The 15,866-nt window shown below is 37.7% G+C and overlaps 3 protein-coding genes across 3 annotated transcripts; 2 read left to right on the forward strand and 1 right to left on the reverse strand.

The window, feature by feature from the left end:
• The first annotated feature begins 51 nt into the window (after positions 1-51).
• Positions 52-1,205, forward strand: LOC149050148 (uncharacterized). The gene is made up of 3 exons (XM_089192193.1): positions 52-239; positions 429-473; positions 1,067-1,205. The coding sequence occupies exons 1-3, from the start codon at positions 52-54 to the stop codon at positions 1,203-1,205; spliced, it is 372 nt and encodes a 123-aa protein (XP_089048319.1).
• LOC113671196 (uncharacterized) lies at positions 1,018-6,893 on the reverse strand. The gene is made up of 9 exons (XM_027187414.2): positions 6,515-6,893; positions 6,373-6,424; positions 5,803-5,846; positions 5,032-5,086; positions 4,878-4,920; positions 4,694-4,782; positions 4,020-4,084; positions 3,246-3,359; positions 1,018-2,530 (listed from the first exon to the last, which is right to left on the reverse strand). Exons 1-9 carry the CDS (start codon positions 6,794-6,796, stop codon positions 2,363-2,365), a joined length of 912 nt encoding a protein of 303 aa, XP_027043215.2. The 5' UTR covers positions 6,797-6,893; the 3' UTR covers positions 1,018-2,362.
• A 40-nt stretch (positions 6,894-6,933) lies between these two features.
• LOC113671179 (MICOS complex subunit MIC60) lies at positions 6,934-14,582 on the forward strand. The gene is made up of 9 exons (XM_027187393.2): positions 6,934-7,075; positions 7,229-7,305; positions 8,135-8,432; positions 8,717-9,119; positions 10,456-10,736; positions 11,427-11,716; positions 11,910-12,114; positions 13,083-13,204; positions 13,459-14,582. The coding sequence occupies exons 1-9, from the start codon at positions 7,001-7,003 to the stop codon at positions 14,165-14,167; spliced, it is 2,460 nt and encodes an 819-aa protein (XP_027043194.2). The 5' UTR covers positions 6,934-7,000; the 3' UTR covers positions 14,168-14,582.
• The last annotated feature ends 1,284 nt before the right edge of the window (positions 14,583-15,866 follow it).

Below are 15,866 nucleotides of genomic sequence, written 5' to 3' on the forward strand. Positions count from 1 at the left end.
GAATGTAATGACGACAATAATGTTTAACATAATGATGATGATGACGTCATAATGGAAGTCGTGTTGATGTTGATGGTGATACAAATACTTAACCTGTCATTTGATCCATCAACAGGTTTGAAACGGGAGGAACTGCGTCGACAGCGCTCGAACACAATTAGTAACATTTTGGTGATAATTTTTATGTCAGCTGTAAGTCTGAAGATGTTCCGAAGATCTATCAAGAAAAGCTTCTATGAGTAAGTGCACCGGCAGATAACAGAAGTTGTAGAAGGCGTCGCCCCAATTTACACACCATTAATTTTGTCCTTTATCCAGTTCTCACCGTTTTAACTTGTCCCCTGTAATAGAAGATGCCCACTAGATTCGCATAAAGGAACCGAATTCGCTCCCAATACGAAAACATATGTTCTAACTTTTAATTTCAGTAGCGATCTGAGCTGGCAAGTCGGTGCGGACTCAGATGTTGCACGGTGAGAAACTTCAAGAGCTAGTAGCAAAAGAGGAAATATTACAGCCGCTTTGCAAATGACGTTTAGGTTTGACAAAAACAATTCAAAATTAAACAAGGCCGAGCAGTTTTTATTGTGCAATACCTCTTTCAACAGTCTTCTGTCATCTTCAATTGCAACAAAAACTTAAGTAAGGGAAAATCAACCAGAGGATGCGAGTAAGACGAAATTATGGAACATTATTCCGTAATCTGATTGGAAATTTTAGTTTCAAATCAGACGAAAATTTGCAACTGGTGAAGAAGTAAAGATGTCGAAATTTCTCTCACGTATTAAAATTGTTTTTTTGTAATTCCTTTTCTTTGGTTTCTAGTCTTAACACGAATCAGAATTTAAAAGTTGGAGATGGAATAAGATCTTTCACAAATTTCTGCTTGCTTTTCAATTTAATCGCAACTATTTGAACATTAGATCGGCTAAAAAAATTGAACACTTGGAGACTGATTATCGCTGACTGACTGATTATTATTATTATTTTGAGGATAAAATGGAAGGCTAAAAATAGTTCAAAGTGTGAGTAATTTTATTGATCAAGCATTTCCTCTTTTCGTCAGTGAGCTAAAACTGCGTAAAGGAAAATTACAAAAGGCAGATTTCTTGAGAGTTGGACGAAAAAATTTCAAGGGGAATTTAAACACAAGCAGCCACAACAATGGTGCGAGAAGAAGCGGTGTGAAAACAAAACATCGTTAACCTTTATTTACAGTGCAGGTCATTTTGATCTTTTTTTTTTTTTTTTTACATATTTCCATACTTAAGAGGGACATGTACTTGTAATGTATCAGTGTGGTATGTCAAGTACAATGAAATAAAACAATTTTGCCTTTGAAGTTTAGATCCGCTCCGTAAACTAACCATTAGATTACGAGCTAGAAATTTCTATCGCATAAATCTAGTAGTGTTCTATCTCAAATGCTGCAATCTGATTCACAACGCCAAGCACTATCTATTTCATAATAGACAGTGAGTAAGTAAGAATTCTAACAGTGTGCGGTTAAAAAAAAACAAAAAACAAAAATATAAACCTGTCTTGTTAAGTTTTCAAAACCTAGTAGATTTATACTATAAAGTGGATTATTTTCAATATAAATTTTAAATCTCTATTATTTTAAATGTAAATTGATTACTCATTCAAAACTTATCAGTGAGAATGGCTTAGATTTCCAGTTTAATTTGTTTTTGCAACCACATTGTCAGGCCACTCACTTAATCCTCTATCTAACAATGAATGGTTGCAAAAACAGCTTAGCCAATCAGATTGCAGCATTTATGATAGGACACCAGTATATCTATATCAAAGTACGTTGATTGCTCAGTATATCAGTTAATCAATTATTGATTTAAGGTTTAATATCATGACTGCCCAAAGCTCAATTCTTTAATCAGGATCTAACTGAGAAAACTCTCAAGAAATCCTTTTCTCTAATACCACTTTGAAAGCTTTCACCTATTTTCCAATAAGTTCAGAATGTCAGCCTACACGACCAAACTATGGATGACATTCCATGTCTAACACAACAGAAAATGAAAAATGAAAAACTTGTAAAACCATGAATATTTAACATCAACACCACCTTGAAAGCTTTCACCTATTTTCCAATAAGTTCAGAATGTCAGCCTACACGACCAAACTATGGATGACATTCCATGTCTAACACAACAGAAAATGACAAATGAAAAACTTGTAAAACCATGAATATTCAACATCAAAACATTTGCATAGTAGCCCCAACACATGTAATTTTGAATTAAACTATCAAGTTATGACAAAACAAACATGCCACCCTTAGCTAACTAGAGTAAAAGTTTATAATAAAGTTTGGACTATAATGCCAGATTTCAGTCAAAGTTCAGTTCACAGCCTCATTTTCATCACTAGGAAGATTGCACCAATTCACAGGTCTCTTCCCAGATTTCTTCAAATATGCATTGGCTTGAGAGAAGTGTTTACAACCCAAGAATCCACGGTGGGCTGACAAAGGTGAAGGGTGAACAGCTTTCAACACATGATGCTTCTTCTGCAAGATAATCAGTGAAAAGGAAAACAACTAAGAAGCCATGAGATTGAAAACAGTCCTTTTTAAATACTTTTTCATTTGCATTCTTCTTAGGAAGCTTGATGATGATACTCTATTTGAAATGGGTTTCAAATAGACCATTCATCAGGTGTCTGAACATGAATCAAATCCACATTAACCCTATGACCCCTATGATTGACCAGCATCTAATTTCTCATTACAATACCAACCCTAAATCACACAGTCATAAAGGTCATAAGAATAATGGAAAAGATCTCCAACTAAAGGAGCTCCTGATTGTTAAACAAATTCTCCTTGTAAGTACAACAAGAAATGGAGAGAGAACAGAGTGGAGATTTTATAACTACTTATTTTAGGGTGTAAAGGGTTACTTTAGAAGTACTTATTCCATTGCCAGGAAGATGATTAATAGTGACAATGGACTTGAAATAGATTTTGAATTGACTGCCCGTATATACATGTACAATGTATTTGAAAATATCTCCAGTCTGTAAACCTTTCAGGCATTCTTCTAAAATTCAAATCAAATTCAAATAAAGTAGTGCTTCTACTTGCTGGACAAGCTGGAAAATGATGAAAATTTAAGCCTTATATAAATAGGAGTGACCACAAAAATTTCTCCCAACCATATCATACCATAAGTGATATGAACAGAAGAAAATATTTTTATTTGCAAGAACCTATGAAATTGTACCTTGTCAATGAAGCTGCCTTTCTTCTGAGCATATGAGCCCCAAAGTAGGAAAACAACACCATGAAGATTTGTATTAATCCACCTTATTACAGCATCAGTAAATTTCTCCCATCCCTGTAAAGATCAAAGTATGATTAGATCTGGGCCAATGACTATGTTTGTTATGTTAACCAATAAAGGCTTGTGTGGTGACTGAAGTGATTGAAATAATAGTAAGGAGGTAACAGCCTCCAACAGTAAAAGAAAGGAGTGAGAAACAGTGTAAATGACATGCAAATGAGAGTTTTCAATCTTTCAGGAAGTATCCCACCTATCTACACTCAAACTTGTGCAGGGTCAACGGAAACCTTACAGGGTGAGGGTGAAGAGAAATTCAGCCCATCCTACCAGAGCTTATCCCAGTTTCAGCCGCAAGAAGGAATTAGGGGTATTGCTCCCCCCTCCCCCCCCCAAGGATAGAATTTCAGTCTTTTACAGGGTAATGCCTTGGCTTTTTGTCAAGTTTCTCTGACAGTTTGCTAAATCCACTTATCAACACTTTGGGGTGGAGAGAGACATTTTGTAAATGGTGAGAAGGAGGGTTAAATAAAGAAAAGTTTTAAAGGGAAGCTTGAAGTTAGAATGGGATTTTTTTGTTTAGATTGATGGGTTGGGCTACCACTATTGGACTATATTAATTAATATAGATTCCTGATTAATGTGGTCCTATAACTCAATAAAGATATATGTGTCATATCAAATAATAAATTTAAGGTAGGTATTTCATATAATGACCTTATCTTTATGAGAGTTTGCCTGTGAAGCAACAACTGTCAAACAAGCATTTAGGAGCAGTACACCTATTGATAAAGAATAGAAAGACACATGATAAATACTATCAATAAGATTGTTTATCTCAACAAGACTCTTACATGCACATGGTGTAATGGCTCATAACCCATGATGGCTAAGCCAATGAAAACTATTGCATGTTCCAGTCTGTACTAATACTAAGGTATTAGTAGAGGTCTTTCTGTGTTCTAGCCAAAATACTGGTAACTGATTGGCTCTGCCCCTTGCTTTCTATTTTGTGATAGATGATGAGTGACCTGGCAATGTGCAATTGTAAAAAATAACACAAGCCCGTCTTGTTAAGCCTTGTACAAAAGGTAGATTTTGTACAATAACAATTCAATTATTTGCTCTTGATAACTATGCAAAGTGGTAGATTCATCAAAATCTCATTGAAGAAATCTTGAGATAAGAATCTAATTGTTGAATATAAACATCATTGTCCAATCCTGTCTCACCAACATTAATTCTCTGTGGCTCAGTTGATGAGCATCTTATCAAGAGATCAGAACTGGCTGAGTTTAAAATGGCATCATGGGGAGACACAAGTCTTTCTCTATGCCATGTTTGTATGTTCATAAAATGAATACACTTTTTATGAGCCAAACTCAACTCACCTTGTTTTGCCCAACCCAATAGATATCCATGTTTAGGTGGTTCAAAGCCCTCAATATCATTTTGCAACTCTTTGTATATATTTACCAGACTGTTGAATATAAAGGAAAAGGATATTACCTGTGATCTACATGGTCAAGTCTAAAATAAGTAATTTCTGCTTAAATATCAATTTTTCCCACCCACCTTGGTGGTATACCAACTCCAGGAGGAACACTGAAGCAAAGTCCTGAAAAAGGAGTCATTTTCAAGACCATTAAGGTAATTGTGGACAAACATCAATGACTAATAGTAAATCTTAATGGGCAGAAAATCATTCAACAGGTTATTTGAAACTTACCATGTGCCTGCCTTGGTCCATGATAAGGGTCCTGACCAATAATCACAACCTTAACCTGATGTACAAGAATATCACTGACTTAAGGATTTCAAAACAAGCCAGTGACCACTGTAGTTCTGCTGGCTATTTGATAATATGTCGCTGGTTACTACTGTCAAAATGGTTACCTATTGATCCTTTTTCACTGTCACCTACTTTTGCTAAATTTGATGCCTACATCAAAATATTTGGAAACCTTTGCTAAATTGTTTCAGGGACACTGCTGAGGGGGTTTGGGTATGAATGTGATCCTTTCCTTTTAATAAAATAGTAGCATAACTTGGCTTGTCCCCCAAATACTAATAAGTGGCTAAAGTTGATCCCTCGTCCATGTAGAATACCTGCTCACACCCTCACTCACAGCAAATAGAAACAATAAAAGGAAAAATCCCTTTAAAACTCTCTTTACATTTGTACAATTGGTTTAGCTTTTATATCCCTTTAGAATCATTTCCTTGATTCTTAGCAGTAACTTGTAACTGTAACTGCCTCAATATGGGGACAGGATGTTAAGATACTTTTTTTCCACAGTGTTTGCCAAATTGTCTCAGTAGTTCAATTGCATCTGTTCCTATTTCTTGATTAATGAGGAAATGCAGCATACACAGAATAAAATGTTCTCCACATCTTGATGACCCTGGCCACAGTTTCATGTGGTAATCATTATGATTGTCCTTAATTTAGACATAATCAAAAATGATCATTTGTGGTAAATCAAATCTCAAAAATTACCTCATGGATGTCACACTGAAGAGTCCAACTAAACACATCCTTTTCTATTTTCAGTAAACAAAAACAAAGTTAGCTTGAGGTATCAGTAAAACTGCATCACTTGCTTCCTAACAATCTTGGCCCAGCATAAAGGCATCGACGAAGGTACTTCTTGAAGGAGATGGATTTCATCAGTAAATATCCTAACAAGAAATGCCAGCTCTAAAAGTAAAGTCTCTTAAAGCATAAAAATGTCACCCTTGAAGATGTCAGCCTAAAACCATTTGGTCATAATTGTCATTTTTTTTTCCAATCAAATCCAGACTAACTGGTAAAATATCCAAATCACATCTTAGGTATTAAAAAAAGATTTCAACCACAACCCAGCACCCCTCTCAGAATTACTGATTATTCTTTTAAAATGTCTGTGATTACATAAGGATAGTACGTGTATTTTTAAAATTCTCCTGTAAGCTTGGCTATCCTACAAGTACAAAACGAAAAATGCTCTTAAAAATAATTGAACACTTATTAATCAAAACATCAAATAAACAAAAACACTCAGGAGGAATGGGGATGTAATTTACGTACCTGGAGGATAGACCGTCTTGCGTGATCTCTCTTCTTTAACAAAATTCATAAGCTGTTGACATAATAATTCAACATTAATTATTATTACCCTTTCAAGTCATAAATTTGTGGAAATAGATTAATCGATTCAATGCACACGTACTTTCTGGAAATATTCCTTGGTAAATTCCGCTGCCAAAGCTTTCTTCCACGAAGGTCCGAAGAACTGTGGACTCTTATTCGCGAGCAGTTTCTTCTGTGCCTCCTTTCGATTAGCTTCGATGCGAGCTCTTTGCTCTGGTGAGAGATTTACAGCCAGCCGTTTCGGGTTAAGAGGCGGCGAATTCGCATTTTCGTCTGTGCCTGCATCCTCATCTTCTGCCCTTCTTTTGATTCCAGTGCCAGAAGGACTGAAAAAGCTGGAAATCGTCTTCTGAGTTTGCATTCTTCTTTTACTCTTGTCCCAAACTACAATGTCGAATCTTTAATCGCGAATTAATCTGACTGATGGCAATACAGCAGAGCCTTATTATTTTCCCGCCAAAATTATCTAATTTAGCAGCCAATCAAAGTACAGTTGGTGAGAGACTTGGAACCAAGAGTGTAAAGGCAATCCGCCATATTGGAATCACTAGTACAGGCTTGTGAAATGTTCCGAATCAAAAGTACAAGAGGGTCATTATTGCAATCGTTTGTAAACTTATCTCGACTAACATCCTCGAAGGTTTGTACTGTGGTGTTGCTTTTGTGATTGTAAGGTTAAAGAAGAACACACAAGGTGATTCTGCACCTGTATGATATGGAGAAATACTAGATCAACTTACTCGTGCTTCCTCCAACACGCTTTGTACATGTACCGTATATTGGCTTTTTGTAGGGTCGTTTGTCTTCAGCAAACAGATACTTTTATGCACAACTAAGAAGATGTGAATCAACTACAGCAGGGTCCCCAAGGTAAGTGTGGTAGAACAGTCCACAGTATCGAATTAAGCTTTTTAAGTAATTTCAACGTGAAGTTTTGAACTATTGGTGGGGAATTATGGACAGTATTTACTGTATTTACCCTATTCAGAACATGTTAGGCAAAGACTGTAAATGTTCCCTTACTATGATAAGCTGATACTCTGTCAGAGAGGTAGAGTGTGGGGGTTGTTAATCATTGTGCCAACTGCTTAGTAGTTAAAATCGAAATTTTCCTAATTTTTTAGAGAGAGCTTTTAAAAAATTGGCAGAATTGTGGAATAGTGTAGCATTTTGAAGTACAGTTTCTCTATAAGCTAGATTCCGAATTCCATTTCCTGGGCAGCCCCTATAATTACCAACCCTAAACATATAAAAGTCTTTCCCAGGTGTGCAGCCAGACATGGTACTAGCTGCAGGATGACCTACTAAGGAATTCCATTTCAGCACTTGAAAAAAAAAAAAAAAAACCCTCCTCTGGAACAAGTAGATTTTCAACTCAAGAAGCAACTTTCTCTGCCCACTTGCCTACCTTCAATCGAGTATTTAGTATTTCACAAAAATTTGTCAAATTTCATTCTTTACTAGCAAGCACTTATAGATGTGTTGCCTTTTCATTCTCCACCAAATCCTCTATTTTCATTTGTGAATATGATAGGAGCTGAGGGAGCTTTGAACTTTTGTGTTAAGTTTGCTCAAACTAAATGTAGTAATAGACACCACATGTAGTTGGGAAATGACTTCTAAATACACTTAATTATGTTAGTTTACCTCTACCTTTTTTTAATTTTTCATTCTACAATTTGCTACACTTTTTATGTAGGTCAACCAAAGGCCTACCAGCTTGGAAAATAGCAGCAGGAGTAGCCTTAGCCAGTAGTGGAGGTGTGGTTGGAGCAGCTCTAGCCTTTCATTACAGCGCAGATGTCCGCACATGGTGGGCCACAAATTTTCCATATCTTGCACCTTATTTGGGTACCTTGGGTGAGTCCTTAACAGGGAGCAAAACATCTCCAATTCTTGGTGGGAAAGTAAACAATACTTCAAGAGACCCAACAAAGCCTCATTCTTTCGATGAACCATTGAATTTTGGTGTTTCAACACATAAAGCTCCCCAAAAGGTAAGAAATATTATCTTAATTGTTCAAAGAATTCAAGCTCTCTTTTTCCACCACCTAATCCTCCATATAGATAAATGATTCCTTGAAAGGTTGGCTATATGAAATCATGAAAATTGGCAGCTTTATCCAGACAATTGTTCTATGTCTATTAAACTTTTTATTAGCATGTAGCAACAACATTGTTATGGTGCAATCCATATACAGTGTATACTTCAGCATTGTGTGTAGATCTCTAGACTTGAAGCACTATTCTAATTAAGTGCTGGTAACTCTATGTTTACTAGGATGCTGATCCTTCATCAAGAAAACCTGTGAAGCCTTTGGCTGGGAGTAAGGAACCAGTGGCATCTGTTTCATCAGTTGATCAAACAGGCATTTCTGCTGTCGATCTTGCAATTGCCAGAACAGTTGAAAGGGAAGTAAAAGAGAGTGCTAACTCAATAGAACCTAAGCCTGATGCCCCTCAGAATACAGTTAGTAAATCACCAAAGCCTGGAGGTAGAGGAAAAGCAGAGTCACCAACAGCTGCTGTGTCAGCTCTAGATCAAGTGGGTGTTTCTTCTGTGGACCTTGATATCTCGTCTGCTGTGGAAAAGGAGGCTGAGCCTGCTACCACAGCCAAGGTACCAGAAGGTATAGGGAAACCAGCTGAGAAAGGAGAAGATACTGGATCTCATGAAATCAAAGGTACAAAAATTGACTACAGGAATTGCATGTATGATCTTCTTCAATGATGATTACAGGGGGTATCTTAATACACACACATTTTTAAACTGAAACACTGCAATTGTTGTTGTGCTTTGGTTCAAAAATGTCTGTATATCAAGAAAAGTCATTAATTTTGGTACCATGGAACTCTATGTATAACAAACCACTATTACATCATACACAGTATGTGAACAGGTTCTCATTATTTCCTGGGATCTTAAAAATTATATTAGGAACACACCCATCAGGATTGCATCAGAGTTTGATGAGATATGAAACATTATGTAAGTTTTAGATACATGTACATGTATGCTTCTTGAAATCCTCAGATAGTCATGCCTTGGAAGGAAACATCTATAAATGTTGTTTACAGCCTTGCTTTTTCAGATAGTGCATACATACATGTAGGCAACAATCAGATGTGATTGCTTTTTGTAATGTTACATCTCTATGCAAACAGTTACAACAATTGTTTATTAATTGACAAAACTAATCTTAACTTTTCATCAGTGGCACAGTTGATGTCCATCCTAAATTTTCCAAACCTAATATATCCACAAACAAAAAGAGTACTTAACCATTGATTAATTAAGGTATCTGTGATCACCAGTCTAAAATATTTGGGTAGGGAGGACTCTCAATTGGGTGCTTAATTTAATGCTTGCCCAGTAGGGGAGTACTGTACTTAATTGAAGGAATGCCTTTTGATGGAAGGTGCAAAGTCAAGGATTTACATTATATGTTTTTAAACTTGTTTAGGTTTAGGTTTATCAACCAGTACAATAAGGGATGTAAACTTTTAAGGTTTTGTGGAGTGGTATCATTTGTTGTGGTAATGAACTGAGTGGAGTTCAATTCAGTCTGTAAAATCATACATATGAGTACGATTTCACACAATTGGATTATGTGAGGTCCTGTTACCAATTGATCAAAGCTATGACAAATTTTCAGAAATATACTAGCCATCAGGTATACATTTTCATGGGGAAAAAAACATTTAACTCCGCAAATGCAGAGCAGCAGCATGCACAAATGACACTTACTGTCCAATTACACAGTCCAATAACAAACATAGCACACACTGACCTATTAGTGCTTAAATTGGGCTGCTGATAACCTTTCATGTCCGAGAATTATAGTTTTGATTAACACTAACTGTGGTGTCTTGCTCATAAGTGTCTTTTGCTCAATTTGATTTTGCTACTCTGTGATCAAAAGAGGGTGTTTGAGGTCTCTCTCTGGAAAACAGTTTACTTACAATGTATATTTGTGAAGGTACATATCGTATCCCATCACCATTACTCTATTTATGTAGATGTGGACACAAGTCTTACTGAGAAGGAAGTTGAAGCCCTCATAGATCAGACTGCCATGGAAGCTATGGTTCATGATGCAGTGGAAAAGTTAAAGGGTATTGGTCAAGAAGCTATAGAGGCTCAGCAAACAGCTGGCAAAGCCATACAGGAACATGTTAAACAGCTCAAGAGTGCACTTGCTCAATCCCTTGAGGGTAGAACTCTTAAGGATCTTAGTGAATTGGTACTAAATTCTCAAAAGGCAGCCATTGAAAGTGTTAATGCTGCCAAAACTGCACAGGTGATTAATTTTAAGATAATGGTTTATGTTACTTTCCACAACCTTTTTACTTTCAAGATCTCAAGTTCATTTCTCTGTACCATCTGCTGTATCTTTCCTATGATTTCAGCTATAAGAATTTGGTGTTCAGTCAAACAAGTTTCTTAGATGATGGTCTTCTCTCTTCTCATAACCCCTCCACATGGCAATGTATTGATATTGTGATGAGAAATTACTTAGCAGTCACTCCTGGAAGTAAAAGGGTTAAAAGACTCTTTGACACCATTCTTCATTTTGGTGACTTTTGAATGTGAAAGTTACAAAATTGGCTGCTTGATGGAGATTATTAAATCAATCATTTGTGTCATTTTGGTGATGTATAAAGCGGTCAATAAAAACAGATTTGAACAAAGCAATCACTGAAATTTGCAGGGGTGAGCAAATATTTTGGAAGGAAATAATAAGGAAAGCTTATGGTGAAGATTGACAGAGTGTAGATGACAATCTTGATAAAAACAGGCAAATTTTCTTAAGTGCACAAATTTCTATAATGCTCCTTTAAAGTCTCCAAATTTAATGTTTTTTTTCCTGCCTGCTTGCTTTGCACTCCTTTGCTCTGTGATGTAAAAAGTGACAGGGTGGTGGACAGATTATTCGTGATTTACACCAAGTAAAACCTTTTCCGAAAACAAGCCTTTCTTTCTTTGGTAGGTAAAAGTAAATGAAGAGGTAGAAAAGGTTCATTCTATTATCAAAGAAGCAGATGCTGCTGGGGTTAAAGGAGCAGGAACTACTGCAGCAGAAGAGGTAGCGAGGGTAAGTTACAGTGTGCAGAAAGCAGCGTTAGACGTGCAGAAGACCAAGGCCGAGGCAGCAGTGCTGGAGGAACATCAGAAAGACTTGGCCAAAAGTAAAGATATGTTCAGGAAAGAGCTACTGGATATAATACCTGGTGCCCTGAAAGGAGAAGCTTTGGAAGGTGTTGGGGAGAAAGATGATAGGTAAGGTGTTCATGATACTGGTCCACTCTGTACTTCGTACATTTGTTTCCTGTCTTTATTTATATGAGGGTCGTTCTGTTATTATTCAAGTTCTTTTAGGTAAATAAAGTTCTCTTGAGTGCTACTTAGACTAAAGTTTGGCCAAAACGTCTCCCACCCTATAGTCTAAAGCCGTTTCGTTTTCGCTTTTTAGGTCTGAGTCGGTTCTTTTGGCATATGCTCGGAAAAGACTTGATCAGCTAACACAGGAGCTTGTCAGTTACCAGACTGAGGAACAAAAGAGGCTCGAGAACTCTCTTAAAATCCAACGAGAAGAGGACGCCAGGGTGACTGAACTTAGACTGAAACAAGAAGCCGAGAGAATGGTATCCGAATTTGAAACCACTCTGAAGAAGAAGGTAAGTACCTTGTAATGATTTTAGTGAAACCCGGTGAAGTGTTTTCCAGGTGGGGGGATTTGGAGTTATTATGTTAGTACTGATATGACCAGAGCAATTTTAAGTCCATGTTCATGTAAGTTAATGCTCGAAGTAATCCGGAATTGCATAAGTTTTGCTTTGCTTCGTTCACTGCTTACTGCTGAACACTCGCTGCACCCTTTCAACCAATTAGATGCAAAACAACTCACTACTAACAAGGTCTCTCCCGTTTTCTTGCGTTTGAACTCTTAAAATCCTAACATCAGTATGCATATTCTTCAAGCTGTTTCTATACGTTTCCTAAGGTGCTTATATAGACAATTTGCTCAACAATCGAGTTTCTTTGGTTGATGATCATTTGCTTTATTCCCGTGGCATTAATGTCTGATTTGGTAAGGAGAAATTGGTCATTCTTTGGGGTTAATGGGTCAAGGTAATTTGCAATTTTTCACTTTGAGTTTTCAATGACCTGTGGTGACGTTTTTCCAGTCTCGCTTAGCTAGTATGGTAATTTTGTTTTTTTGCTTTACGACGCCCACTCGAAATGCGCATTTCACTAAAGAAAATAAAAAAAAACCCTGGTGGTTCAAGCTTGAGAAGGCGCGCTTTTCACTAAAAAAATTTTAAAAAAAACCCTGGTGGTTCAAGCTTGAGAAGGCGCGCTTTTTATTTGATATAGGCTTAACCCTTTAATCCCTGAGGGTGATTAGCATCTAATTTCTCCTTTCAATATCACACCTGAATCAAACATTAAGGTCATGAGAATAAATGAAATTATAATCATCTAAGAAACCTCTTGATTGTTAAACAAATTCTCCTTGCATGCATATAAGGAAATGTATAGAGAACAGTATGAAGAATATGCATACTGATGTTAGGGTGTAAAGAGTTAAAGTACGATTACTTAGTCAAGTGGCAATGTGATTGTTAGCCCTTGTTTCTCTTAGGAAGCAGAGCTTTCAGCAGAACACGAGGTGAGCCTCCGACAGCAATTACGTCGCCAGGCGGCAGCATACAGTGATAACTTGGCTGAGGTTCTCCGTGTTCAGGCTACGGAACTAGAAAACAGGTTGGTTTTGCGAGAACGAGCTTCCTCAGCACATCTTCTGTCAACGGTTTTGAGTGTTCATCTTTTATCCTTTATCCTTAAATGGGCTGTTTAATTTAGAATGCTTGAATTACATCTCTCGCCCCTCCCCTCCCCTCCCCGGCCCCCCGCCCCCCCCGCCCCCCCCGCCCCCCCCGCCCTAGACTTTGTGTATGCACATATTACGGGCTTCATTTACACTTACCCTTTCTAATGCAACAATGGCATTTTCTCAGGTATAAGGACGACTTGCAACAAAAAATGGCCGTAGAAAAAGAGGCTTTTAAAGTGCAGTTAGCTGGGGCTCTTGCTCAGTTACGAGGTGTGGCATCAGTGATAGAGGGCAGAGCAGATGTTGAGAAACAAAATAAGCAGGCGCAAAAGCTCTGGACAGCGTGTCAATCGTTGACTACAGCTATCGACAAAGGTGCTAATCAACCAAAACCGCTGCTGCCTCAGTTGTCGGCCATTCACGATGCTGCAGCAGAGGATCCACTGGTCTCACAAGTTCTTAACTCTCTACCAGAAGAGGTTGTGTTAAGAGGAGTTTTGAACGAAGAAAATGTGACGCGTCGCTTTTACAAGATCCGCAGATGGTGTCGAAGAGTAGCCATGGTAGGAGAGAACGGAGCTTCACCATGGACTCACGTGCTGTCATACATTCAGTCTTTCCTAATTTTCGATTCATTTGATCCCGTAAAGCAGGGAGAACTCGTAGATTTAGACAATTTGGACACTTTTGATCTCCTAGCGCGCGCAGAGTACTACCTTCGGCATGGAGATCTGGAGCTAGCGACGCGATTGGTAAATCAGCTTCGTGGGGAGCCTAAAAATGTAGCGCGCGATTGGTTGCTGGAAGCTCGGTTGCTTTTGGAGACGAGGCAGGCTGCCAACTTGTTGACTGCTTATGCTGCTGTATTGGGAACAGCAGGGCTGATTAATTAGATCTTAGAAGTACATTTATTTTTAAGGGACAATACAAATGTGTTGTCGTCAATAAGTAATGATTCCCTTCCAACTGATGATTCCCTTCCAACTAATGATTCATTACCAACTCACGTCTTGAGCTTCACCTTCTACTGCTTCTTTTTAAAATACGATTGGTGAAACAACACAGAGAAAGGGTAAGAAAGGAAAGGAGATTAAAAATGAACCTTTAAAGTCAGCCAGTTCACAAATTTGTGGTATCCGTGTAGAGTGAGTTCAGTGATGTTTCCTTTCATCCAAGTTTTGACCTAACATAATAACAAGCAGAAAACTAAAACTAATATGTTTTCGTCAGGCTGTAATTCTTTGTTGCTTTAATGTTATCGGTAAATCCATGAAATTAACATCTACTTGATTTACAATTTTAAAAGAATCAACGTTTTTTATTTTGTTCCAGTTCGTTTATACGAACGCTGACTATAAGCTTCAAGGTCGTCAATTCACCCCAAAATCGTCAGTGCTTTGAGACTCGGCTGTAGTAATTGACACCGGTGATAAATACCACGCTGTCCGGTTTAGAATCAGCAGTAGCGTTGTTAAGTTCGCAAATCAGCGAAGCACGGAATGTCTGCTGTGTGTTCCTCGCTTTCTTTGCACTGACCTTTTCCAACCACATGTTAATGGATGAGCATTGTGGTAATCTTTGGCAGTAAAGAGCGCAATCAATTTCTGAGGAGACCATCAGCTCCTTTATTTGATGGTTGATTAACGCCATGTCTTTCTTGTGTTCTTTAAACAGCCCTTGCAGCTTGTTGTCGGCCATGCTGCTCATAACATGCGGAGTTTCACAGAGTTTCGTCTGCGGGGATTGTGCATATTGTTGACAATATTCTATTGAGTGCGTACAATTAAACTCTCGCTGTTGAAAGCCAACTCCATATGATGCTGAGCATGCACTCCATTGAGACCAATGTCCCAATTCGAGCGAGATAGAATCAGCTGCAGCTGTAAAGTATCTTTCTGTATATAAGAAGAGTCGAGATTGAGTTCAGAACTTATGGTTAGGCAGATTTTGTTTCACGGAACTAAAAGTGCAAACTTTATAGTGGAATACTTGTTAGGTCCGGAAAGTAATTTTATGTATTTTTACTCGCCCTGTTGACATGTTTTACCAGCTGACTAGCAATTCTTTCACAAGTAGTAGAAGAAGCTGACACTTCTTATTCTGTGATACGTTTCCATTTGGGTCCGAGCTAGGAAAGTCACTTTTAGACCTGTTCAATAGAAATTTCCTTGGGTTCACTAACTTTGTAAACGGCTGTGAGTAATAAAAATATTCGATGGAGATTGGAAAGCCCGACTATAAGCACAAATCCGAATGCCTAGTATCCCCCATCTATTTTGTTCTGAGAAACTGCGGTTCATGGATAGGAGGAAAATAAAGACAAAGCAAAACAAAAAAAAGGAAAAAAGTGGAGGAAATTAGCTCACTTATTCCCCATTGTCCAACAATGCTTCTAGTTTCCCACAGAAGGGATAGAAATATGAAATCCAGTTTGTTTAATTTCATTTCACCAATGACAACTATTCGTGTTCACAAGTCACTATCTCTTTTTGATCAGTTGTGTGCAATCGTCTGCAGGAGGACAATTTGGTTCCTGCCACTGTGTGTCCGTTATTTATTATTCGCACATTTCTTAAGTGCACCGTCGGCAAT

Source organism: Pocillopora damicornis, chromosome 2 (genome assembly GCF_964200805.1).
Source record: "Pocillopora damicornis chromosome 2, jaPocDami1.2, whole genome shotgun sequence".
NCBI classification, from domain to species: Eukaryota; Metazoa; Cnidaria; class Anthozoa; order Scleractinia; family Pocilloporidae; genus Pocillopora; species Pocillopora damicornis.